This window comes from Nomascus leucogenys, chromosome 2 (genome assembly GCF_006542625.1).
Source record: "Nomascus leucogenys isolate Asia chromosome 2, Asia_NLE_v1, whole genome shotgun sequence".
Lineage (NCBI taxonomy): Eukaryota > Metazoa > Chordata > Mammalia > Primates > Hylobatidae > Nomascus > Nomascus leucogenys.
The window spans coordinates 102,959,335-102,986,820 of record NC_044382.1 but is presented as its reverse complement, the minus strand read 5'-3'; the positions used below and the strand labels follow the sequence as shown (position 1 = coordinate 102,986,820).

The 27,486-nt window shown below is 38.3% G+C and overlaps 1 protein-coding gene across 1 annotated transcript in view; it reads left to right on the top strand.

Annotated features, from left to right (window-relative positions):
• KIAA0825 (KIAA0825 ortholog) overlaps positions 1 to 27,486 on the top strand; it is a 461,655-nt gene that overhangs the window by 170,103 nt on the left and 264,066 nt on the right. The window contains exon 12 of the mRNA XM_030816963.1: positions 5,290 to 5,429. Within this exon, the coding sequence (XP_030672823.1) occupies positions 5,290 to 5,429 (140 nt within the window). The remainder of the gene's footprint in view (positions 1 to 5,289; positions 5,430 to 27,486) is intronic.

Below are 27,486 nucleotides of genomic sequence, written 5' to 3'. Positions count from 1 at the left end.
GGGTCATGAGGACTCCATGAGCTCAAGTGCCTCAGTGGCATTCATCACATAAATACTAAACTATCATTCATAGCTGCTGTTAGTAAAGAGCTATATATTTCAGAGAGTGGCAAGTTTTATCAATTATCTAAACATGTTGAAAGGACTTACTTCAAGTATGATAAAGTGGAAGAAATATTGAACCACTTTCTCACTGGGTCAGGGATGTGATGCTAGGGGAGACTTTTTCTGAACTCCCCGTAACAGGTCAATATCTTATAGACAGGGACCAATAATAGTCAATGGCACCAAGGAGGTAACTTCTGCTCCTCAAAAGGATGGCTGAGTTATTCAGTATTGTCCAATGTCTTAGTGATTCAGGTGCTAGATTAGTATTGCTGCCATGTAAGATGTGCCTTGCTTGCTCTTCGCCTTCTGCCATGATTATAAGTTTCCTGAGGCCTCCCCAGCCATGCAAACTGTGAGTCAATTAAACCGCTTTATAAATTACCCAGTCTCAGGTAGTTCTTTAGAGCAATGTGAAAACGGATTAATACATGGGGTCATTGACAATGTCTTCTATGGCCCTACCCTTTACACCACTGAGATCTGCTTATTCCCTGTGTTAGGTTCCCTGAATTCTATCATTGATTCTTCAGGGTCATAGCTGGTTACAATTTATTTATTTATTTAAGCTTAATGACAATGGACTTAGCAGGGCAGGCTACAGTACCCCCTGCTGCAGATATTTCTGAATCTGCAAGTGATATTTATTATTACATTCTTCTACCACCTATTCCATCTTTCCCTCATGATTGGCCATCATCTCTGCTGATTTATGTTATTAGCCCAGTGGTGTCACTGAGACCTTCATCCTCGAGGTGCTGAACTCCTGGTTACTATTCCCTTATCAGTCTTGGTTACTGAAGTCTTCTGAATGTGATAATTGCCAGTCATGAAAGCATTGAGAGATGCCCTGGTGAATCTCTTCAGTTACAGATACATCTCCCTGCTTCCCTTATGCAGTAGCAAGCCCAGCTCCTCATGATAAATAGGGTTACTCACCCTCACCAGCATAGTAATTCCTTTCTTTGCCTGATAGCCTGCTGGCATGGAGAGCCAAAAATGACCAGATGGCAGCTATAACTTTAGGTTTAGTGGGATCCTAAATGGTCCCCTGGTAGAGGTGTGTATGCCCCCATCGTACCCCACCATGGAAACCAGAACCTCTGCTCCTCCAGAGCTTATAGTTATTGGGATAGAAAGCACAGATTTGCCAAGTGGATTATCACAATCTTTGGTGGGAGGGGCTGCTCCTACTTTCACCCCTTGTCTCTCAGACCTATGTAGTTTGTCTGTTGGGGCCACAGTACCATATAATGGCTGTTGGTTAAAAGTAAGTATCAAGTCTTGAGGGACAGTGTTCCAGCACCACTGAGTGTCATTCCCAAGCTGTGAATTTTGGAGTCCATTCCAATTTTCTGCTAGTCTTGCAGCTTCTGCATGATATATAAATGGTAGGAACAATATACCCCATGGTTATGTGGCCTGAGCAATAAGGCTACTCATATCCCAGTGTGAACCTACTGCAGAGCCTTCTCTTGGCCCAAGCCTTACCTCACATCAAGTTGGAAGTCAGGACAGTATGACTGATACAGCTAAGATTTTGTTTAAACTTTCTGTTGCAGCATGAGTATATACCAAAAAATTGAAGAAAGTACAGGAACTAATTGATGAATTTTCATAAACATATCTGAATGTAGCTACGATTTTTCACAATGATTTTATAAAAATTGATAGTTTCATAAACCAATAATGCTTGGACCCCACTACTTCTTGGAATTTAAAAATTATTTAGGCAAATTTGTGCCCCAGAAATACAGCACTTATTGGAGTATAAGCTGAGTACAACCCAGCCATAAATTCATCCTGTCTCCTAGTACAAGATTTATGAGTTCTATAGGATTTATAACATTTTCCCCCCTTTGTATTATGGTGGAATTCAACATGTACATATTTGATACATACATACGTGTGTGTGTGTGTGTGTGTGTGTGTGTGTGTGTGTATATATATATATATATATATATATATATATAATTTCCCTTTCTGTCATTTTTTTGTAAGGCTAATCTCACTTTCACAGCTCCATCAGCTCAAAGGCTGAGGGAACATATGCTTCTCCATATGCCCAACACAGATTCCTCAATGCATTTATTACTCAGAGCTTGGTGATTGAAGAATGTTTGTACTATTTTATTTTTCCTCATAGTGAGTCATTCTACTGTACATTTCAAAATCTGTGATAAGTTGAAAGATCCAAGAATTGAGGTACATGTCAACAAATAGCTTTCCATCTGGTAAATGAGAGATTTTATTTATAACCAGGTATTCAGATACAGTGGTATAAAGTGACATTCAAATGATTTTATTCCATGACTGAAGGGCTAAGGAAAACACTAACCACCTCCAATCCATTCACCACACTGCAACCAGATCAGCAAACTCCTCTGCCTCAAACTCTCCAATGGGCCTAAAATCCACACCTTGGGATATTAAGGCCCTCCTCAATCTAGCTCTTGGCTCCTTCTTCAGACTATCTCTCAAATATTCCCTTTCCTTTCTACACTCCAGCCAAATGAGATCTTTCAGTTCATTAAATGGATCCTTAAGTTAGCACTCAACTCAAGCATAATATATAGGTAGGAAATGTTCAAAACCCAAGTCAATTTTAATATACAGCTTACTACCAAGTAGCATTTTTCATCCATTGAACCCCAAGGGAGCATCTAGAATCAGTGTTTAGGGTTTAGGATGGAAGTAGGGACAGCCATTGTGAGGATCTGTTTTAGATTTTTAGTCCAAAGGGCTCACCTAGTGAGTTCTTCCTTTGGCACCACATTTGGAACTACTGCAAAAGCCAGACCCAGACTAATCTGCAAAAGTAATTCAGAACTCCTGGAATGTTCAGAACTGATAGACTTGATTCCTGTGGCCCTAGAGTTTAGTAACACCCTTCTTCTCTCTTTACCGCTCACCCAAGCAGGAGGTTTCCTAGCTGACAGTGCCCCACCAATTGCCTGAGGAGTTACTCCAATTTGAGATATGTTACCAGAGTTTTACATGGGAAGCCTGAGTTGGCCCAAGGTTCAAGCACAAGCTGATGGATTTTGTGCATCATAAGGTTATGAGATGTTCCAAATACCATTCCAAGCCAAGGGGGAGGTGCTTCGAGACTTTTTCATTTTGTGTCTTTGAATCTTCTTACTTTTGTTTAAGCCAGCCTTTTGGCAAAGCGTCCTCATCATTTTTTTTCTGTAAGTTTGCCTACTCATTTATGAGCAGAAAAATCAATCAGTTGACATTTAGAAAGCCTTTAAATGTGCTTAGTTCACTAGTAGAAGCTTTGGGATATAAAGCAAGTGTCTTCACAAAGTTCGAATCTGCATGAATTGAACAGATAAAACTTTAGTTGATGAAATAATAAAGTGCTAAAATGTGTAAACTTGCCACTGTGGAGAGAAATTTTTAATGAAGACTTCACAGGGATCAAGAATTTTTTGCTGCAAATTAAAGAAAGAGTAGGATTAAGATAAAGATAAAAGGTTATAGGGAGCTTATTGCATGGATGGTATCTTAGCTCTGGCTGCTATAACAAATATACCATAGACTGGGTGGCTTAACAAACATTTACTTCTCATGGTTCTGGAGGCTGAAAGTCTAAGATGAGATACAGTACAGTTGCATACTAGTGAAGGCCTTCTTCCAGGTTTCCCATAGCGAACTTCTTGTATCCTCATGCAGAAAGAGGTCAGGCTAACTCTCCAGCCTCTTCTTAGAAGCACTGTAATCCCATTCATGGAGTCTCCACTCTGATGAACCCAGTTATCTCTCAAAGTCCCCATTGCCAGATACGTTGGGATTAGGGTTTCAACATATTAATTTTGAGGAGGGGGAACACAAACATTTATCCCATTGTGGGTGCAGCCAAAGTGGATCTGCGCAAAGGCAGAGGCAGGAAAGAGGATGCTAATTGGTCCTAACCCTACTGCCTGTGCTTCAGAAAGCACTCCCTACATGCATCAAGCCTTACCATGCATGCGACAGAATCTCCTGGAGAAAGATTGTTGAAACACAGATTTCTGCCCTGTCCCCCGCTCCCCGCCCCTACTCCCTGCCCCAGAATTTCTGATGGGATGAGGCTGGAGAATTAAGATGTGATGTTGATGCTGCTGGTTTGGGGCTCAAGCTTTGAAAACCACTGCTCTAGACTGTGCTGATAACTGGATGGCTTACCACACAGTAAATTCCATCTGCTAATGATAATGCTGCAAATTGCCACTCTGAGTGATACCATTTGCTCTGCATTACTTTCCACCCTGAAGCATATGATGCTCCCATTCTCACCTCTAGATTGCTCAGTCCACTTTCCCTTCCCCATGCCGCCCTATTCCCATGTCCTTAAGGCTGTCACCAGATTGAGTTTAACTATTTCCTGCCTTTTTTGTTGTTGTTCTCCCTGTAAGTTGATTTCCCATTTTGCGACTGTTAGCCAATCTAAATTTTAGATTTCTAGATTTTAGAAGGGGAAAGTAAATAATGTTATCAGTTCCTTTGCTGTCCTGCTGATTCATTGGTAAATGAAAGTGGTGATGTGAGAGACCTGATTTCTATTTTCTGTTCAACACTGATAATTTTTCAAGCAGAAGCGTATTTACCTCGGAATTCTTTCCCTTTGATGAAATGATTACCCAAGTAGGTAACAGTGTAATAGCAGCAGTTCTGATAATTGAATGTTGATGTAAGCCTTTACATATTAAATAATTAGATTACGGTTGACCCTTGACAGAAGCTTTGATTTTTTTTTCATCTGCAATCACATTATATAGCAAATTATAAACTAGTGAAACCCATCAGAACTTCTTTCAATTAATAATGAAAGGAGTTAATAGCACATAGTAGGCATTGATATATTTGGTGAATAAATGAATGCATTCAAAAAATGCATAAATAATTTTTCTTCTCTCCATGAAACAAAAACAGACATAGTTCCATGAAATATAGACATGGGTATTTTGTATCAGTTTTAAATTTGGCAAGGTACCAAATGTTAATTTGCTTTTAGCTAGTTGAGATTAAGTGTAATTCCTTCCCCAGGCAACCCTAAAGTAAGTAAGCATGAAAGCATTTTCAGAGTAATCTGGGAGGAATTGACATTTAAAGGAGTTAGCATTGCATCTGTACTTTAAGGCTATTAATTTCATAGATAAATTAACTTCATTACTCCATCTTTATCTTGCATTTTGAAAGGACTCCATCAGCTGGAGGACTGAAAGCCGAGGGTCAATTGAAACTGCTCTTATCCCAGCCAGGTTGTAACTGGAATTTGCTTCTGGAAACCCTACTGCATCATGATGGACTTTTACTGAGAATCTTGCTGAAGAGCTCAAGTGAGTATGTGTAATTATAAGAATGTCCTCGAAAAACCTAGTCATTGCTCAAGTTGAATAACATTTTTTTCTAGGCAAACATTGGAAGAAGGATGTAAACCAATGGCATGTATCAACATTCAGTTGGGTTAGCAGCAGGCAAAAGCATTAAATCGCTTTACCAACCTATTTGAAAAAATTTATTTCAAGGACTCTGAATGAGAGAAAACTATATTTTTATATGACACTGTTCTATCACAACTACCATTATATAGAAATATATCAATATGCAGGTTTTGAAATGCCTAAAAAAATTGTAGGAGTGCAGTTATATTTCCAAAGCACAGTCTCAATTAGACCTAGAGAGAGAAAGAGAGAGACAGAGACAGACAGAGACACAGTGTTAGATTAATGCTGGGAATTTCAGTGTATCATGAAGAGTGCTTGTGCAACTTACAAACAAGCAAGATGTGACCTACAGCTATATCCATTGGAGCATAGAGTAGTAATCATCAGAAAATTCTGAATGGAAATTGAGGGGTAATATAAGACCATACTTCTCTTAATTAGTTTCTTTTTTTCCCCTGTAAATGCTTTTTAAGAAAATGGTAAGTAATGTTATGTCAGTATAATATCACATCCCATTGCTGTCCCACTTCATCTAGGAAGAGCTTTTCACCATTTTCACATACTCCTGTGCATCTCTCCTATTATGTACCACAAGTGAAGCCTGATTAACTTTATCAATTACTAGTTTCACTGTAGGTTTCCCTACAGTGAATCAAAATCTTTCTTCTGTAGTTCCCCAACACCTGCAGGACCCAAGTCCCTTCACCATTCAAATATGATCCCAGAATAGTTTTCTAATCTTTTCCCCACTATTTCCTTGCACACACCACCCACTTACTCCTGTAACAGTTGTTGTCCCCACAGCCCCAAGCATGCGTGCATTCCACACCTTGGCTCACCTGTCTTTCCTACTTAAATACCTGCCATAAACAACTTGGCTTCCACCAGTCTGCAAAGGCCAGCTGATGTTTTGGCTCTGAATGCTCTATCTTACACTGATCTCTTCCTCCCCTGAACTTCATAGTGAACTTTCATCTTGGCTACTTTATTTGCCCTTAGCATGCGCTGCCTTATATTTTTATTGCGTTTATATATGAATGAGGCAAATGTCATCAGGCTCTACCAGCCTGTTAGTATACAAATGAGGTTCATTGCCTTTCCTTGTATAAATAGCTCCAGTCATTTCTGATAATTTTTGTTTTCTCACATCTGCTCAGGACCAGTTTCCTGTATTCTCTCCCATCCACCTTGATGTTTGGTACCCAAAAGGCACTTAGGAGCAGTGTCTCTTGTGAGAATATTGCTTCTCTCCTGGTACTCTCCAAACTGTAAAGCCATGTGGTGCCAAAGGTCATCACAACTCCTCAGGCCTCACTGTGTTCCAAGCAGAAAGGCAAAGCTTGCTCCCTCCCAAGCCCTGAATCTGATTTTATGTCCTTAGCTCCCAAGCAGTACTGTTTGGAACTCAAATCTCACAAAGTTTATCTGAAAGCAATTTATTTAGCTTCAGGCTTAACCACTCTCCTAAAGAGAAAACTCACACTAGGGAATCTACTTCCTCACGTAACCAACATTTGTTGTTCACTTATTAATTATCAGGCACTATGCTAAGCATTTTATATGTGTTATCTAATTTGATTCTCTCTATAATCTTATAAAATATATACTATTGTTACTCTCATGTTAAACATAAGGACATTGGCATTGAAGATAATTATTACTTATGCAGAGATACACATATCTGATAAATAGTGAGTAGATCTAGATTTTGTACCCAGCCAGAACTTTCTGTCCCCTGCCCTTCCAATACAAATACTCATGCAAATTAAACCCTGAAGCAGACTAGTGTAGTATTGGGAAGAATTGTTATCTGTCCACTCTCAGCTTGGATCAACCAGGACATCTTGGTACACATGCATTTAACTTACCTTTCCAGCTAGGTAGGCAAGGCTGTACTGTAGATTTTTATATTCCTCCTTAAGCTGGCACAGTGCTTTTTACATAAACTGTCCAGTAAACAGTGCTTGGCCGATCAGTGGTCAATGAGAATATAAAACATGGCGCTTCCCTTAAACTTTATAGTCTAAGTGCTTTTCAGACAAAGCAGCTACGTGACAAGGATAATATCTAACAAAGCTGAGAGTTACTTTCATGTGATCTTTGAAACTCACAGGCATGGTTCTATAAGAGAAATGGTCTCCTACTGATAGAGTTATGGAGAATAGATTGTAAAATCAATTGAGATAAACCTTTTGACTATATTGAGACAGCCACTAACTACAGGAAGTACAATTATAGTTATGAATATTTAACCATGTTCTCTTACAAATGGATCCTACATTTACTTATCAAAAATAATTATGTCCACATTCTGGTATGTATAACATGATGTTGTTTTAAAGAAACTTGGAGTTATCAAAGGTATCATATTGTACTATTTTTAGTTCTGGTTCTTATGGAGTACAGCAGTGTATTTACCCAACCTGCTCAAATACCCATCATTTTAAACAAAGGCTATTAGACTACATGGCTGCAGTGGTACTGTCTTGTACTGAATTTTACTAGCTACTTCAAATACCATAAGGATAAAGTGACTGAATTTACTAATCAATTGATTGACCTACTTCTTAATCTCCAATAGAATTCTTGTCACTTTAAATTAGAAACAATATATTCATGGAATCTTGTTAATTATACTAATATAGAAATATTATGCACACAAAAATTAATTTGTAATATTTTTATAGATATTTTATTTGTATTTGATTAAAAGTCTCATGATATTTCAGAGTACCATTTTGTAATTTAGAAGCTTGATTATTTTAGGAAATATTAGCAAAGCAAAATTTTAGAGTAAAATACTCTGAATTGTATATTTCAAGCAACATAATTATCAGCTTTTTATGTGGGAGTTTTTAAATAAATAGTGTGTTTTTCACTTCTTAAGCTAATAAGCAACTTCAGCAAAGTCTTAGGATACAAAATCAATGTGTAAAAATTGCTAGCATTTCTGTACACCAACAGTCAAGCCAAGAGCCAAATCAAGAATGGACTTCCATTCACAACTGCCACAAAATGAATAAAAGATCTAGGAATACAGCTAATAATGGAAGTGAAGGACCTTTACAAGAAGAACTAAAAACCACTTCTCAATGAAATCAGATATGACACAAACAAATGGAAAAACATTTCATGCTCATGGAAAGGAAGAATCAATGTTGTGAAAATGGACACACTGCCCAAATAAATTTATAGATACAATGCTACTCCCATTAAGGTACCATTGACGTTCTTCACTGAACTAGAAAAAAACTATTTTAATTCATATGGAACCAAAAAAAGAGCCTGGGTAGCCAAGGCAATCCTAAGCAAAAAGAACAAAGCTGGAGGCATCATGCTACCAGACTTCAAACTATACTACAGGGCTATAGTAACCAAACAGCATGGTACTGGTATAAGAACAGACACGCAAACCAGTGGAACAGAACAGAGAACCCAGAAATAAGACCACACGCCTACAACTATGTGATCTTCGACAAACCTGACAAAAGCAATGGAGAAAGAATTCCCTATTTAATAAATGGTTCTTGGAGAACTGGCTAGCCATATGCAGAAAATTGAAACTGGACCCCTTCCTTACACTATATACAGAAATCAACTTAAAATAGATTAAAGACTTAAATGTAAAACCCAAAACCATAAAAACCCTAGAAGAAAACCTAGGCAATACCATTCAGGACATAGATATGGGCAAAGATGTCATGATGAAGATGCCAAAAGCAATTGCAACGAAAGCAAAAATTGACATATGGAATCTAGTTGAACTAAAGAGCTTCTGCACAGCAAAAGAAGCTATCAACAGAGTAAACAGACAACCTATAGAATGGGAAAAAAATTTTGCAAACTATGCATCGGATAGAGGACTAATATCCAGCATCTATAATGAACTTAAACAAATTTAGAATGAAAAAAAAACTAACCAGATTAACAAGTGGGCAAAGGACATGAACAGGCACTTCTCAAAAGAAGATATACATGCAGCCAACAGTTATATGAAAAAAATGCTCAACATCACTGATCATTAGAGAAATGCAAATCAAAACCACAATGAGATACTATCTCACACCAGTCAGAATGGCTATCATTAAAAAGTCAGAAAATAACAGATGCTGGAAAGGTTGTGGAGAAAAAGGAGCAATTTTCCCTGTTGGTGGAAGCGTAAATTAGTTCAACCATTGTGGAAGACAGTGCAGAGATTCCTCAGAGACCTAGAGACAGAAATACCATTTGATCCAGCAATCCCATTACTGGGTATATACCCAAAGGAATATAAATTGTTCTATTATAAAGACACATGCATGCATATATTCACTGCAGCACTATTCAAAATAGCAAAGACATGAAATCAACCTAAATGCCCATCAATGATAGACTGGATAAAGAAAATGTGGTACATATACACCATGAAATGCTATGCAGCCATGAAAAGGAATGAGATCATGTCTTTTGCAGGGACATGGATGGAGCTAGAGGCACACTGACACAGGAACAGAAAGCCAAATACCACATGTTCTCACTTATAAATGTGAGCTAAATGATGAGAACACATGGACACATGCGGGAAACAGCACACACTGAGGCCTGTTGGAGGGTGGAGGGTGGGAGGAGGGAGAGGATCAGGAAAAATAACTAATGGATACTAGGCTTAATACCTGGGTGATGAAATAATCTGTACAACAAACCCCCATGACACACATTTACCTATGTAACAAGCTTGCACATCCTGTACATGTACCCCTGAACTGAAAACTTAAAAGAAAAAAAAATAGTGGTTTTTTCATCTGATTGATAAAACTTAATTTTGTGTTAAATTGTCTCAGGAATAAAAATGCAGAAATATGAAGTACATGTATTTATTACATTTTTAAAACAAGGTTCTCTTTGTTTAATAAGTAATTATTGAATACTGTTAGGTACAGAGTTTTTCTTGATAAACAACTGCTATGGTTTGAATGTCTCTTTCAAAACTCATGTTGAAATTTAATTGCCATTGTAACAAAGTTGAGAGGTTGAACCTTTAAGAGTTGATAGGGCATGAGGACTCTGCCTTCATGAATGAATTAATACCATTATCATGGGAATAATTTAGTAATTGCTCAAGGGGGTTCCTAATAAAAAGGATGAGTTCAGCCCACTTCCCTGTATCTTGTACACTGGCTTCTGCCATGTACAAAAACACTTTCACCATGAGATGACACTCATTAGATGCTGGCGCCATGCTCTTGGACTTCCCAGCCTCCAAAACTGTGAGCCAAATAAACTTGTGTTCTTGTTAAATTACCCAGTCTGTGGTATTGTATTATAGCAGCAGAAAATGGACTAAGACAATAACCATGTGCTATAGAGATTAAAGCATATGGGATTTATCTCATTGTGAAAGTGATGTCTGTAGCTTTTTGTTTTGCTCTGTGGAAATTATTTCTCAGAATTTATATGTTTTTCAAAAGGATCAACAGAGCCTGTAGGAAATGGCTGTCTTGTAATCTGAGATGCAACTTCACTGAGCATCAGAAAATAACAAAATTAAATAAGTGAATGGTAAGGATTTGTAATACATGCTTCATAGGCTGCAAACTTTTAGGAAGTGGAATTATGTTTTTGCCATGTAAAATAATCCTCTCTGTATAAAATATGTAGCATTTTGAAGAAATGATTACATTGCTAAAACTTAATAAAAGTAAACTGATTTCACATGGTAGGGGCTTTTAACACTCTGAGTACAGTTCAGTTGGCAGAAGAAGGTAATATTTGCTGGTTTTAAGTTAGGTCATCTTAAATCTGCAGGGAAGAAACTCTCAACTACAAATGATCACAGAAGATTTTTAAATTGTGAGACACCATTTTGAATTATTGACTTTTGACACCCAAGGCAATTGTTCTGGTAATTATCTTGCTGAGACCACATGGCCTTACAGGTTTCTTACATGTGTCATCAAAGGAACAAATATTTGGCAATTTCCCAATTGTTAGCAGGTAACCTTTCCTGCTAGTGACATTTGAATGAAGTGTGACTAACATTCTTTCCTTTGCTTATTGCCCCAAGAATAATTGCCAGTAAAACTTCTTGACTTCTGATAATATTAATTTGTAATATAATAACAACAGCAAACTAGTAAATGCGTACTATTTAACATGTTCCCGACATTGTTTCTAAGTAGTTTAAATGTGTTTACCTGTTGAAACCTCATAACAGCTCTGTGTGGTATGATTGTCATTTCCCTTTTAGAGATGAGGAAACTGAAACACAGAGAAATCCAAGTTGCACAACTAGTAAATGGCAAAGAAGGATTCGATCCAGGCAGCTGGCTTTCAAATTCTGTTTCCATTCACACAGCACCACATGTTCCAAGCAGAGCCACAGAACATTTACCAAACAGCAATATTGCATAATTCATGGGAACTATCAGAAACTAAGTAGTAGATAATTTTCATAGTACCTTTTGTACTTTTTAACCTCATGACAAAGTACCTAAAGATAACAAAGAAAAATATCTAGAGAAAATTCTGACTAAAAGGCTACTACCACTAGCAAGTAACTGTTGCCTTAAAATGAATGAATCGCTGGGTACGGTGGCTCACGCCTGTAATCCCAGCACTTTGGGAGGCTGAGGCCGGATGATCACGAGGTCGGGAGATCGAGACCATCCTGGCTAACATGGTGACACCTCGTCTCTTCTAAAAATATAAAAAATTAGCTGGGTGTGGTGGCGGGCGCGGTGGCGGGAGCCTGTAGTCCTAGCTACTTGGGAGGCTGAGGCAGGATGTGAACACGGGAGGCGGAGCTTGCAGTGAACCGATATTGCGCCACTGCACTCCAGCCTGGGCTACAGAGCGAGACTCCATCTCAAAAAAAATAAAATAAAATAAAATAAAAATCAACTCAAAATTATCTTACCATATAGTTAATATTTTCTTGGTCATTCAGGTAATATAAGGCATTTTATGGCAGAAGCTTGGTGTTTTATTGTGTATGGTGTGTGGGTATGTGTGTGTATTTTGCTGTTACTGTTTTTTTTTAGTTCTTTATTATTAGAAATGGGGTCTTGCTATGTTGCCCAGGCTGGTCTCAAACTCCTGGCCTCAAGCAATCCTCCCACCTTTGCTTCCCAAAGTGCTGGGATTACAGATGCCCAGCCATGTGTTTTGTTTTATAAGTGAGACCAAAGTGCAATTTAATAACTGCCTTGAAGGAGGTGATCTAAAATAACCCATGGTTAGCCAACATAACAATGATGTCATAGGCTGCTTTTGCTAGTAATGATGTCTGCGCTACAGGACTCTGACTTGTTCTATTTTTTTTTTTTTTGGTCACTTTCTTTACTAAGAACCATATTTGTGTGTCACCATATGGGATCCTATCCAAATATCCTATCCAAGAATGCTGATGAACTAGTTTAGAGGTATCAGTGGGCTCCATAAAATTATTAGTCCCAGAAAGAGTTGCCATTTAGATTCTTTTGAGACTTCATGAGGGTGAGGTGGGGGTGGTGCTTCTAGGGGAGGTAGTGGGATATGGATTATGTAAAATAAGGCTTCTTGTCTTTAAGTGCAAACATATTACCTGGGGATCTGGTTAAAACTGCAGATTCTGATTCAGTACGTCATGGATGGGGCCTGAGATTATGTGTTTCTCTAACAAACTCCCAGGTGATGCTGCTCCCGCTGCTGCTGGTTCCCAGGCAACTTTCTCTGTAGCAGGGATATCAAACAAGGTATCTGCTGCTATAGAAGGCAAAAGAATTTGAGTATGTGGCTTGTCCTCGTAACATATTGTAGGCTTATAAAAAGACAATTTACTTAAGAATTATTATGAACCATTTTATCAGGACATTCACAGTGGTCAGCAAGCATAATCTTATTCACATACAGAACTGATTATGTTACGCCCTTGCTAAAAACTGATAGGGGCTACCTAATGTTTTTAGAGTAAGAACCCTAATCCTTGCAACACCAACAATCCCCTGCATGCTCTAGATGTGGCCGACTTGTCCAGCTCATCTCATCCTACTCACCCCCAGCATAGTATGCTCCAACCCAGGGTCATGAATTCTCTGGTTTAGGTTGTGCATCATAGATTTGTGTATTTATAGTAGCAATCTCCCTGCAGAAGTCACTTGAAGAAAGGGGCAGCTGCTCTAATACCAGTGCCTTTTCAATTGTCCCATATGCCGAGTTCTTTCCTGTTACAGAGGCTTTGAATTGTTTTTATTTTTATTTTTCTGCCTAGACCGTTTCTTGTCTCTATTTACCTGGCATCTGTGAGTCACCTTTTAGCATAAATGTTACTTCCTAGGAAGTCATCCCTGATCATCCTGGCTGGGTGAGGTCCCACTGTACTTCTTTTTGTCACAGTTTTAAGTGAAATGTTAATTGACGTAATTGATATTTAATGTCTACTTCAGCCACTATGAGTTTTAGGAGGGCAGGGATAGTTCACCATTTTATCCCCAGTGCCTGGCCTGGTTCATGACACATTAGACTGGTACTGACAGCATAGAACATGCTTTAAAAAAGTATTTGTTGAATGATTGCAGGCCTATTCATTTTCCATGACAATTCTGTTTTATTCATTGATCTCTCTAAACTCTCATTTTCTCATTTCTAAATGGGGTACTAATATTGACCTTATTAATTCATTTTGAGCTTTAAAGGGTAAATAAACATAAAGTACTCAGTGCATTGCCTGGAACATAGTGGGTACTTAACTTATGTTAGATTCTCTTCATTTCTTTTATACTGAATGCCTGGAAAATATGTCTGATGCATTTTTTTATCCTCTGATTACTCCTATGCTCTCTATGCAATGGTCTCTTCATGTACTTCTCAGTAACCCTCCTCTTCCACGTAAGCATACATTTAAAGTGTCTCCTGGGAGACGAGGTTCTCACTTTTGGACATCTTTGTGCCTGAGAAGGTGTTGTCCTAGCAGCTGTCATGTATTTGAAGATGAGAGGTAGACCAAGTAAATATTCTCAAGTTCTATATATTTAGGACTCCTTGAGAATCTTGCATATAGCTTGGGAGATTGGCAGTTGAATTTTGCTGTGATGTTTCACCTGCATTGAATCAAATCTAATCTGGCTTGGCAGTGACTGAAATATTTTATATTCTATCTGTTCATGAACTTAGAAAATGTCTAATATGACTGTAGAAACATACGTCTTCCTTAGTAGTTAATGTGCTTCTAGTATTAGTATGTAAAATGATTGGGCATTATATTATAAGTAATACTATTATGATGAATTTCTGCAGCATCTTTTCTCAAGCAACTCAAATGATTTAACATATTTCATTTATGACCTGGGATTATTAGGATCATTTTGCAAATGAGAAAAATTAGATACAGAAAAATTGAGTAAATTGCCCACTTGATGTTTTAAGTGGTCCTTGCTAGAAGAGCCATTATTTCTTGAAAGTCTATTGTTTTTAAATGAATTCTAAAATAAAAACATGAGACTTGGTGAGGATGATTTTTTTGAAATAAGAAGTAATATTCTTCTCAGTTAATTTCTGAAAATGTTTTGTTACTTGATTTTATGAGTAAATTCTCCATTCAACTAATATTTAGTGAGCATCAAGTATGTACCAGGCACTGTTTTAGACTGCAGATAAAATGGTAAACATGCCATGCCAAATTGCCTTAATACATTCAGAGCACCAGATCACCTGGATCAGCAGGCTGAACTGTTTACCCTTTCTGTACAGAGATTCTGGTGCAAGGGGACCCTCTCTACTATACACCCAGGCAGATCTCCAGGCTTTCAGAGTACTTGCTTGCTTGGTCCAGCAGCATGAGTTGCCCCACCACTCCTGTGCAGAGATCTTGCTGCAGGGGGTCCTCTCTGCTCCATGTGCAGGCAGGTCTCCAGGCTTTCAGAGCACCACTCATCTGGATCAACCAGCCTGACTTACCACCCCTCCTGTGCAGATTCTGGTGCAAGGAAGCCTTTCTGCTTCACGCCCAGGCAGAGCTCCAGGCATCTGGAGCACCCAGTCTCCTAGATTACAAGTTTAGGCCATCCCCATACCTGTGTAGAGAACTTGGACTTGAGGTGGTTTCCCAGCTCCAAGTCGAGGGACACTTCTGGGCGCTTGGGGGCTGCTTCATTGGATTTTCCCTTGGCACTGATGCCTGTGCCTGACATTGGGGAACCTGTAGGTGGACCTGCCTGGTCTGGCTCCACCTTTTGTGGCCCCTGCCACCCCCCAGGGCTGAGTAGGGAGCTCAGACCACTGTACATCTCACGAATCAACCCATTGCCTGAGGTAACAGAGAGCCTCTGCTAGTAAACAAGGATCAACTATATACCCAGCCACATTGACCACAGACAGTTTTTGCCTGTAAGTGCCATCTAAGGGCTTGTAGGTTGAATTCCACAGCCCAATATAAAACCTGCCAAAAGAAGTGCATATGTCTATAGAAGCAAAGCCAAAAGACCCTACCCAGCATTCACTACAGTCACACCCCCAAGAAACAGGGGAAAAGGGAAAGGGAAAGAAAAAAAAAACGTTCTAGGAAAGAAAAAGCAAACATACTACCTACATGAAAATAACTACAAAAATTAGAAATGCCAACATCTCCAGATGGGAAGGAAACAGCACAAGAATTTTGGCACAATGAAAAATCTAAATATAGTGACACCACCAAAGGATTGTACCAGCTCTCCAGCAATGGTCTGTGGCCAAAATGAAACTCAGAAAGGACAGAAGAAAGAATTGAAAGCATGGATTGCAAGGACACTCAATGAGATCCAAGACAAGGTTGAAAATGAACACAAAGAAACTTCTAAAGCAATCCAGGAAATTAAGAAAGAACTAAATATCTTAAAAATGAATAAATCAGAGCCTCTGGAATCGAAAATCTCATTTAAGGAATTTCAAAGTAAAACTGAAAGCTTTATCAATAGACTAGACCAATTAGAAGAAAAAAATCTCAAAGTTGGAAGACTGGTCTTTTGAACTCACTCAGACAAAAATAAAGAAAAAATAATTTTAGAAAATAAACAAAATCTTTAAGAAATATGGTACTATGTAAAGTGACCAAGTCCATTAATTATTGGCATCCTGAGAGAGATGGAGAAAAAGTAAACAACCTGGAAAATATACTTGAGGGAATAATTCAAGATCACCTGCAAAATACTATTCAAAATGAACATCACTAAGTAAATATGGTCACGAGACTATCCAAGATCAAGGCTAAAGAAAAAAAAGATCTTAAATGCAGCTAGAAAAAATGGCCAGATCATGTACAAAGGGAAGCCCATCAGGCTAGTAGCAGACTTCTCAGCAGAAACCTTGTGAGTCAGTAGAGATTGGGGTCCTATTTTCAGCATTCTTTTTTTTTTTTTGAGATGGAGTCCTGCTCTGTCGCCCAGGCTGGAGTGCAGTGGCGCAATCTCGGCTCACTGCAAGCTCCGCCTCCCGGGTTCACGCCATTCTCCTGCCTCAGCCTCTCCGAGTAGCTGGGACTACAGGTGCCCGCCACCACACCTGGCTAATTTTTTGTATTTTTAGTAGAGACGGGGTTTCACCGTGGTCTTGATCTACTGACCTCGTGATCCACCCGCCTCGGCCTCCCAAAGTGCTGGGATTACAAGCGTGAGCCACCGCGCCCGGCCTCAGCGTTCTTAAAGAAAAGAAATTCCAACCAAGAATTTCATATCCCACCAAACTAAGCTTCATAAACAAAGAATAAAATCTTTCCCAGACAAGCAAGCACTAAGGGAATTTATTACCACCAGAGCAGCCTTACAAGAGATTCTTACAGGAGTTCTAAATATGGAAACAAAATAAAGATACCTGTTCCCAGAAAAACACACATAAATACACAGGCCACAGAAAATGCAACCACACAATAGAAACTACAAAACAACCAGCAAACAATTTCGTGATAGGATCAAAACCTCAGATGTCAATATTAACCTTGAATGTAAATGGCCTTAATGCCCCCACTTAAAATGCACAGAGTGACAAGTTGAATTAAAACACACACACACACACACACACACACACACAAAATAAGATCTTATCCTCTGCTGTCTCCAAGAGACCCATCTCACATGTAATGACACCCATAGGCTCAAAGTAAAGTGTTAGAGAAAGGTATAGCTTGCACACAGAAAACAAATGAGAGAAGGGATCACTATTTTAATATCAGATAAGATAGACTCTAAATCAACAACAGCAAAAAGGAAAGAAGGGCATTACATAATGACAAAGAGTTCAATTGAACAAGCACACTTAACTATTCTAACTATATACACACCCAACATTGGAGCACCCAGGTTCACAAAACACAAAACAAGCACCCAGGTTCTAAAACAAGATATAGGTCATATCTAGACCTATGTTTCATATCTAGACCTATGAAAAGGTTTAGACAGCCACAAAAAAATAGTGGAGGAGTTCAACACCCCACTGACAGCATGAGACATATCATCAAGGCAGAAAATTAAAATAAAAGTTGGAAAAAAATACTTATACCATTTAAAAATTGCCTTTATAAAGCTTATATTCTGGGTGATTGATTGCTGAGGGCAAGGTGGAAAGGACAAACCTTATAAAAAGTAGATAAGTTCAGCTACTAATAATAAGTACCATAAAGTACTTTTTATTCTTTTTTTGAGACAGGGTCTTGCACTCTCACCCATTCTGGAATGTAATGGTGCAATCATGGCTCACTGCAACCTCAAACTCTTGGGCTCAAGTAATCCTTGCACATCAGCCTCCAAAGTAGCTAGGACTACAGGTGTGTACCATTTCACATGGCTATTTTTAGAAAATTTTTGGTAGAGATGGGATCTTCCTATGTTGCCCAGGCTGGTCTTGAACTCCTGGCCTAGAACAATCCTCCCTACTCGACCTCCCAAAGTCCTGTGATTACAGGCATGAGCCACCATGCCTAGCATGCTTTTCTAAAACAGTGTGACTAATAGAGATTGACAAATTGAGTCATAAAAAGACTGTTATGAAAAGCTGACACCTACTTATACTTACATATGGTTTCAGAGTAGATGGAAAATGTCCTTATTTAGTATTAGCTATTTGGAACATATGTACACTCTTCCAATATGCATGAACAGGGGCTGGCAAATTTTTTTTATATACAAGACCAGATAAAAAATATTTTAGGCTTTGTATACCATACAGTCTTCATCACAATTATTGAACTGAGGGAAGAAAAAGTAGTATCTTTTCTTCACCGATTGCAAGGTTCTTGGCTGACACTACATAACAAACAACAGATTAACAAGAGAACAGCATAAACATGTGTTTAAGATTTCTTTTTACTATTCTTACCATTTTAATTGATACATGATATTTTACATATTTATGGGGTACATGTGAGTATTTGTTAATGCATAGAATGTGTAATGATCAAGTCAGGGAATTTGGGGTGTCCATCACCTTGAGTATTTACCATTTCACTTATAACATTTCTATGTGTTGGGAACATTTCCAGTCTTCTCTTCTAACTACTTTGAAATATACGATATTGGCCGGCACGGTGGCTCAAGCCTGTAATCCTAGCACTTTGGGAGGCCGAGGTGGGCGGATCACGAGGTCAGGAGTTTGAGACCATCCTGGCCAACATAGTGAAACCCTGTCTCTACTAAAAATACAAAAAAAAAAATTAGCAGGGCATGGTGGCGGGCGCCTGTCGTCTCAGCTACTCGGGAGGCTGAGGCAGGAGAATGGTGTGAACCCGGGAGGCGGAGCTTGCAGTGAGCCGAGATGGTGCCACTGCACTCCAGCCTGGGGGACAGAGCCAGACTCTGACTCAAAAAAAAAAAAAAAAAAAAGAAATATACGATATTGTTGCTAACTATAGTCACCCTACTCTGTTGCTGAACGCAATAACTTATTTCTTCTAACTGTATGTTTGTAGCCAGTAACTAAACTTTCTTCAGTACCCTCTGACCCACACACTATTCCAAGCCTCTGGTTTCTATCAATTTATTCTTTACCTCCAATAGATCAAGTTTTATAGCCTCCACATATGAGTGACAGCATATGGTATTTGTCTTCCTGTGCCTAACTTATTTCATGTAAAATAATGACCAGTTCCATCCATGTTGCAGCAAATGACATGATTTTTATTATTTTTATGGCTCAATAGTATTCCATTTTGCATATATACTACGTTTTGTTTATCCATTCATTTTTTGATGGACACTTAGGTTGAATCCATATCTTTGCTATTATAAATAGTGCTGCAATAAACTAAACTTGTAAATGCAGGTATCTCATTGATATACTGATTTCTTTTCCTTTGGATAGATATCTAGTAGTGGGATTGCTGATTCAATGGTAGTTCTGGCCAGGCATGATGGATCATAACTATAATCCAAGCACTTAGGGAGGGTGAGGCAGGAGGATCCCTTGAGACCAGAAATTCAAGACCATCCTGGGCAACATAGCAAGACCTTCTCTCTATAATAATAATAATAATACAAAAATTATCCAGGCATAGTGGCATGAGCCTGTAGTCCAAGCTATTTGGGAGGCTGAGTTGGGAGGATCACTTGAGCCCAGCAGGTCAAAGCTTTAGGGAGCCATTTCTCAAAAGAAGACATACAAATGATCAACATATGAAAAATGTTCAGCATCACTAATTATCAGAGAAATGCAAATCAGGCCATGAGACATCATCTTACCCCTGTTAGAATGGCTATTATTAAAAAGACAAAAAAATAACAAATGCTGTGAGGATCTGGAGAAAAGGGAACACTTACACACTGTTGGTGGGAATGTAAAGTAGTACATACCACTATGTAAAACAATATGGAGATTTCTCAAAAAACTAAAAATAGAACGACCATAAGGGTTTTGTTTTGGTTTGGTTTTGCTTTGTTTTGTTTTTTTGAGATGGGGTCTCACTCTGTTGCCTAGGCTAGAGTGCAATGGTGAGGTCCTGCTGTGTTGCCCAGTCTGGTCTTGAATGCCTGGCTACAAGTGATCCTCCTACCTTTGCCTCCCAAAGCTTTGGCACTATAAGCATGAGCTTCCATGCCTGGCCTGTTGAGAGTTTTTATCACAAAGGGACACTGAATTTTCTAATCCCTTTTCTTTGTCTATTGAGGTAATCATATGTTTTTCTTCTTCATTCTGCTGATGTGATGTATCAGGTTTATTGATTTATGTATGCTAAACCATCCTTGCATCCCTGGGATAAATCCCACTTGATGAAGTTGTATTTTTTTTTTTTTTGATGTGCTGTTGGATTTGGTTTGCTAGCATTTTATTGACAATTTTTGCATTTATGTTCATTAGGGATATTGGTCTGTAGTTTTCTTTTTTTGTTGTGTCCCTGTCTGGTTTTGGTATCAGGGTAATGCTGGCCTCAGAATGAGTTAAGAAACATTCCCTTCTTTTTACTTTTTTAGAATAGTTTGCGGAGAACTGGTGTTCTCTGAAAGTTTGGCAGAATTTGGCAGTGAAACCCTCTGGTCTTGTACTTTTCTTTGTTGGGAGACTTCGCATTGCTCCTTTCATCTCTTTACTTGTTATTGGTCTGTCCAGGTTTTCTGTTTCTTCCTGAATTAATCTTGGTAGGTTATATGTGTCCAGGAATTTATCCATTTCCTCTGGATCTTCCAATTTGTTGCTGTGTAGCTATTCATAATAATCTCTGATGATCTTTTTTATCTTTCTGTGGTATCAGTTGTAATGTCTTCTTTTTCGTTTCTGATTTTGTTCATTTGGATCTTTTCTCTTTCTTGGTTTATTATGTTTATATTTTCAAAAAATAACTTCTTCATTTATCATTTGTATTTTTAAAGTCTATTTTTCATTTTATTCTGCTCTGGTCTTTATGATTTCTTTCCTTCAGCTAATTTTGGGTTACGTGTGTTCTTGTTTTTCCAATTCCTGGAGGTGCATCATTCAATTGTTTATTTGAAATATTTCTGCTTTTTTCATGTAAGCACTTACTGCTATAAACTTCCATCTCAACACTGCTTTTGTTGTATCTTTTAGGTTTTATTGTGTTTAAATGTTCATTTGTTTTAGGAATGTTTAAAAATTTTCTCTTTAATTTATTTCTTGACCCAGTGGTCATTCAGAAGTATGATGTTTTGTATAGTTTCCAAAAGTTTCTTTTGTTATTGGTTTCTAGTTTTATTCCTTTGTTATGATTTTCATTTTTAAAAGTTTGTTGAGACCTGTTTTGTCTTCTAACATATGGTCTATCCTGGAGAATGTTCCCTGTGCTGATGAGAAGAATGTGTATATTTAATATAAGTTTTATATGACACAAGAGCCTTCCAAAATGAAGACTCAGTAACACAGAAAAAAAACTGTATTTTTTATGGACAGTTATACAGAAGTATTATTGGACACAGGAAGTATGATCTAATGGCAATAAACTGGGGGAAACTTAGTAAGGCCTGTTTGCTCAGGATCATTATCTGTGTAAAAAAAGTTATATTAACTGAAAGTTTTGTAAATAAATGATAGGTCTTTATATTTACATATATTATTAGCCTTTTATACAACAAAGTGCAATGTTATTAAACTAACTTTCCAATTAGATTTTAATTTTATTTTAGTTACTTTTCACAGTGAACTAGGCTGTGACATCCAAATTTAGTGTTTCCTTGAAATAATTTTCTTGTGATACTTCACGTCCTTTTAATTTATTGGCCTGGTGTTTTAAGTTTTGAATCCTTATTTTACATGGTATAATTTCTATTTTTATACTTTCTCTCTAATACCCGGATTGAAATTGAGTCTTTCAGCCTCCTCCCTTTGGTGAGGGATGTTCATTAGTGCCTGGTTAATTCTGAGTCCCTGAGCTCATGGCACACTCTTCTACAACATTGTTGCCAAAACCTCTTTAGTGTCTCAGCAGGAGCTTGTCATTAACAACATTCTTGTAGAAAGTAGAAAGTAAAAATTAAGCAGGCTGGGAAAGCCAAGTGCTAGTGTACCATGTATGTGTAAATCTTTGGTACCAATAAATACAGTCTCCTGGTGGGTTGGTGGTTGAGTTTCTTGCCTGAAACCACCCTTCTTTTGAAGCACTAACAAGTTGAAATTCTTGAAAGGAGTTTAAAATAATGCGTGCAGTGAAAAGAGCCCTTCAGTGTTACGGAGAAGACATTTGTTTATATAATCTATAAAACATTTGATAAAGAAGGCAAATGAAATTCAAAGTAGCATATTTACTACTAGGATTTTTATTGGTAAAATCTGGATCAGAGAATATGTGACCTTAAATATGTGGCTTGCCAATACTGCTTTCCAGAATTAAGCTTATCCCTCCATCCCTCCAACCCCCAAACTCCCCACTTAATCACTCCCTAAACCACCAAAAGAGCTGAAAACTATAGGACTTCCTTGCAGTGGCAGAGCTTACCCTAATAGACCTTAACAGAGAGGAGATCAGGCCAGAATGCAACTCTTTGCAGTTAGGCAAACCCCAAAAGAGAAAAGCCCACTGGGCTAAGACAGCCATACCTACTTCCTTTCCCCAGACTCAACACTCAGATGAGTCACTCCTCTTTTGTTAGTGCCGGGAAAATGAGAAGTGGGGTGAGAATAGAAGTGTGACTCATATTAATGGGAAGAACATACAAGAGTCCAGGTGTGGGTTAGATGTTGCTCTAATGGGAAAACACGTCTTAGGTAAAATTATTGATTGAGGGAGGCAAAGTGGATGACATTTGTTTGAACAATGGATACTTTAGGCAGATCTAGAACTCACTGACATTCATCTCTTTCACTACGGGAAACTCCATAAAGACACACTGGGAGAATTTTATATTAGAAAAACAAAACAAATGTCTGGTCCAGAAGGCAGAGGGAAAGAAAAACGAGAGTTAGACCTATATTTTGTGGAAAGGGTAAGGGACTATAGGGAAGAAAAACTAAAACATTTCCTCACCCATTGCAAGGTTCATGGCTGAGGCACCTGTAATAAAAGACATTAACAAGAAAAAAGCATACTAATGTATTTAATATCAATTTTACATGACATGGGAGCCTTCAGACAGGAAGACCTGAAGACACAGGGAAACGTTTCTATTTTATATTTAGGTGTGATGAACAATGGACAGTGGGGCAGAAGTATAATTGGACAAAGGAAGTATAATTTAATGGCCATAAACTGGGGGGAATTTAGCAAGATCTAATTACTCACATTCTTCTCTGTGTCCCTGTGTTTTCAGAGAGGAGGACATTTCTTTCTTCCAGCTATACAGAGGGCACCTCTGGAATGAGGGTCTTATGACCTACTTTAGAGGAAAGTCAGAATTCCGTGAAGGCCTGCTTCAGGGTAAAAGGGCAGTAGTAGGTCAAAGAGACCTTCCTGCTTCTGCTATTTTCTCAAATGCCAAGGTGCCATATTTTGGGGTAGTACATCCTACACCAGATCAGGACTAACTTAAAGAGCAGGTTAAAAGAATTAAACTATAGCTGAGTCATCTTGAAAGGAATAGGGGAATATCACAATGAAGGAGAGCACAAGAAGAATACCCCAATAGTGTAAGAAATTCAAAACCTAAGGAAAAGCAATGTTTATGGATGAGCACCACCTGGCAAAGGTGTTGACTTTCACTAGGTTTCCAGGGCACAGACCTTAGAAACATCTGGAATCTGCTGAGGATTACTGTCCAGCCAAGCCTTATTAGATGATGAATGAGGCCTGAAGTAGAAATTATCTTGGAATATTGGGGAACCATAGAAAATTATAAGTCTGGATACGTAAGGCATTATGGAGGACTTTAAAAGGCAGCTAGAGGAGTTTAGATTGATATATATTCTAGGAAGTATTTTGATTAAAACAAGAGGAAAATAAAACCTAAACTATATTAATAGTGTTAGAATCAAAGAAGAAGGGACACATTGGGGGAAAAAATGAACATTCAATTCATTTTGAAAAGGGGAATCAGGGTAGAGATATTTATTTTATTACATCTAACAATTCAGAGAAGGAATAAATACTGCTAAGGCATTGAGCCTGGAGATAAGCATATGATGGTGATCTAGACAGAACTAGGGAACACAGCAATGAGCATAAAAGAGAAAGATCAGAGCCAGAGATGGATAATTTGGAAAGTTCTGCATAAAAAGAATCTTTCAAGTCAAAGGAAAACAGAATTGCTAAGCCAGGTAAAAAGCAGTGTGGGTGGAAGAAGGCTAAGGCCACTGTTCTGGGGGAGCCCTCATGAACCAAATGCCCCTTCCTGCCACCTGTTTTTGTAAATACAGTTTTAGTCCAACATAGCCTTGATCCTTCATTTACATATTGTTTATAGTTGCTTTTGTGCTCTAAGAGAAGAGTTGAGTAGTTGAGACAGAGACCAAATGGCTTGCAAAACATAAAGTGTCTGGCCCTTTATAGAAAAAATTTGTCAACCCCAGATAAAAGGGAAGAGCTACCAGAAAAGATATGCCAAAAAGGAACTCTGAACCCAAGAAAGCATAGCTGCAAGGAAGTCAAGAGAGACGAGGATTTCAAAGGAGTAGGTGAAAAAAAAGGATACAGTGGATGTGAGGAGGATAAGGCTTAGAGAAAAAAATCTTTGAACTTTATGACTAGCAGGTAATTATGTGTCATTCAGAAATATCAATTTCTAGATGGACCAAAACCTATCACAAAATACTCAAGAGATGTATTTCTTTCTCCCTTCCTTCCTTCTTTTCTTCCTTCCTTAGCATTAAAACATTGTTTTAGTATTAAAACAATCTATTTTTTCTGCCTGCCTTCCTTCTTTTCTTCCCTTTAATATTAAAACATTTCTTCCTTCTTTAGTACAAAACATTCCTTCTTTTATTCCTTCTTCAATATTAAACATGTAGCACTGATGCAGGTGCTGTTGGAAGATACCTAAAGATAAGATGTGCATCCGTAGAAAGTCATATAGTGAAATAGTACTGGAGATGTAACAAGACAATATATGTGAAAATGTAGAATGCTATATGAAATTAAAGAATTTTGCATTAAGGCAATACATTACCACATACCATATACATAGTTTGGACTGAGTGCTTTGCATTCACTGGTTATTGTCAGTAAAATGTCAAAGCAGGCTTTGAGAAATTTGGGATTGTAGTGTAATTCACACAGCACAAACAAATTCTTACTATTTTTGTGACCTTGGGACAAGTTATTTAATTTCTCTTCATTTTACTTTGTTCATCTGTAAAACTGGGAAAATCAGCACCCATTCCATAGAACTATTCCTCATATCCACCCTGGCATGTGCATTTCCATTGCATGATTTGCAGGGCTGTATATTATTCATGCTCTGTTGATTGTCTAGCTTCATCTCCCATCTTCCTCACGGCAGTCTCACTTCAGCCACATCACACTGCCAGCAACTGCTTGTCTTCTCAATATTTCACCAATTCTTCTGTCTTCCTGGAAAGTACCCCCCCACCCCCGATCTTGTCATGCTGATAAATTTCTACTCCTTCTTAAAGACTTGTCTGAGACATGATCTGCTTTGTGACTTGTCTGTGTTCCCTGAAAAAATTTAAAGCATCATCTTCTGCATTTACACAGTGCCTCATACTTAAATCACTTAGACTTAAGTTGATCAAATAATTTATCATCCTAACTGAGACACTTTTAAAAGTGAAAGAAGATGCTACTAGTAATTACACCAGGACAACAGACCTAAACCAGGACTTCCCCAGGCAAACTCAGATGCATGGTCACTCACCTTTTCCTTATGTTACGGTAATAATTATTTACTTGTCTGTCATCTCCTCCCTGCCAACAAAATATACACATATATGCACAATCCTTGAGCCCCTGGAAGGGGATGGCCTCAGCATCTGGTACAATGACTGACACATAGGAAGCAGTTGATTAATCAATCAACTTATTGATTAAATCATGATGATTTTATTGGAGAAAAACCTTATAGCCTGATGAAATGGCATAGAAAAAGAAAAGGAGATAGGAGGGCACATTTACAAGCAAATAAACTCTCCTGGGTAGAACAGATGTTTGGGGGTTGGAACATAATTTGGGAAAAGATTGTGGAACTCTTGATCCTCAATCAGGATAAGGAATTTTTAACAGTGGAGGAAGGGGAAGGTTAAAACAAGAAAGGACATGAGGATAATGGATAATTTTATGTAAGATGAATTGGAGGGAGTGGAAAGAAGAGGGAACTACAGAAACTATTTGGATAAAATATTAAATTATGAAAGCCTGGATTAGGAATATTTGCCATTTTATATTTTATCCTTGGGGAAATAGTCGAGACCGTTTAGACTACAAGTAACAGAAATCCAAATTAGCCTGGTTTAATCAAAGAGGGAAAATTGGCTGGGTGCGACACCTCAAGGCTGTAATTCCAGTACTTGGGAGGCTGAGGTAGAAGGATCACTTGAGGCCAGGAGTTTGAGACCAGACTGAGCAACAGAGCAAGACCCCATCTCTACAAAAAAGCAAAAAAGAATTAGCTGGGTGTGGTGATGCACACCTTAGACCTACTTGGGAGGCTGATGGTGGAGAATCACTTGAGTCCAGGAGTTTGGGGCTGCAATGAACTATAATCATGCCACTGAATTCCCACCTGGGAGACATGAGTGAGACCCTATCTCAAAAGAAAATAAAAGGGGGTGGGAGGGCTGAATTTGTCAGCTCAGCAAGCATAAATATGTAGGCATTGCTGGATCCAGGTTCTCAAACAGTGTCATCTCCTTAGGAATCTTCTCTCCTTTTCTTAATTCTGCTGCTTACTATATCAGATTCATTCTTAGTCAAGTTCTCCCCAAAATGGCTTTCAGCAACTTCCAGCCTACTTTCTAATGGGGTTAATAACCCCAGTAGAAAGAGAACACTGCTTTGTCAACAATTCTAGCAAAAATCCTGAAGAAGTTTCTCATTGGATACCTGACCATTCTTGAACCAGTCACTGTTGATGCAAGCGGTTATGGTCTGATTGGCCAGGCCTTGGTTATGTGCCCACTCCAGATGATAGTGTCAACT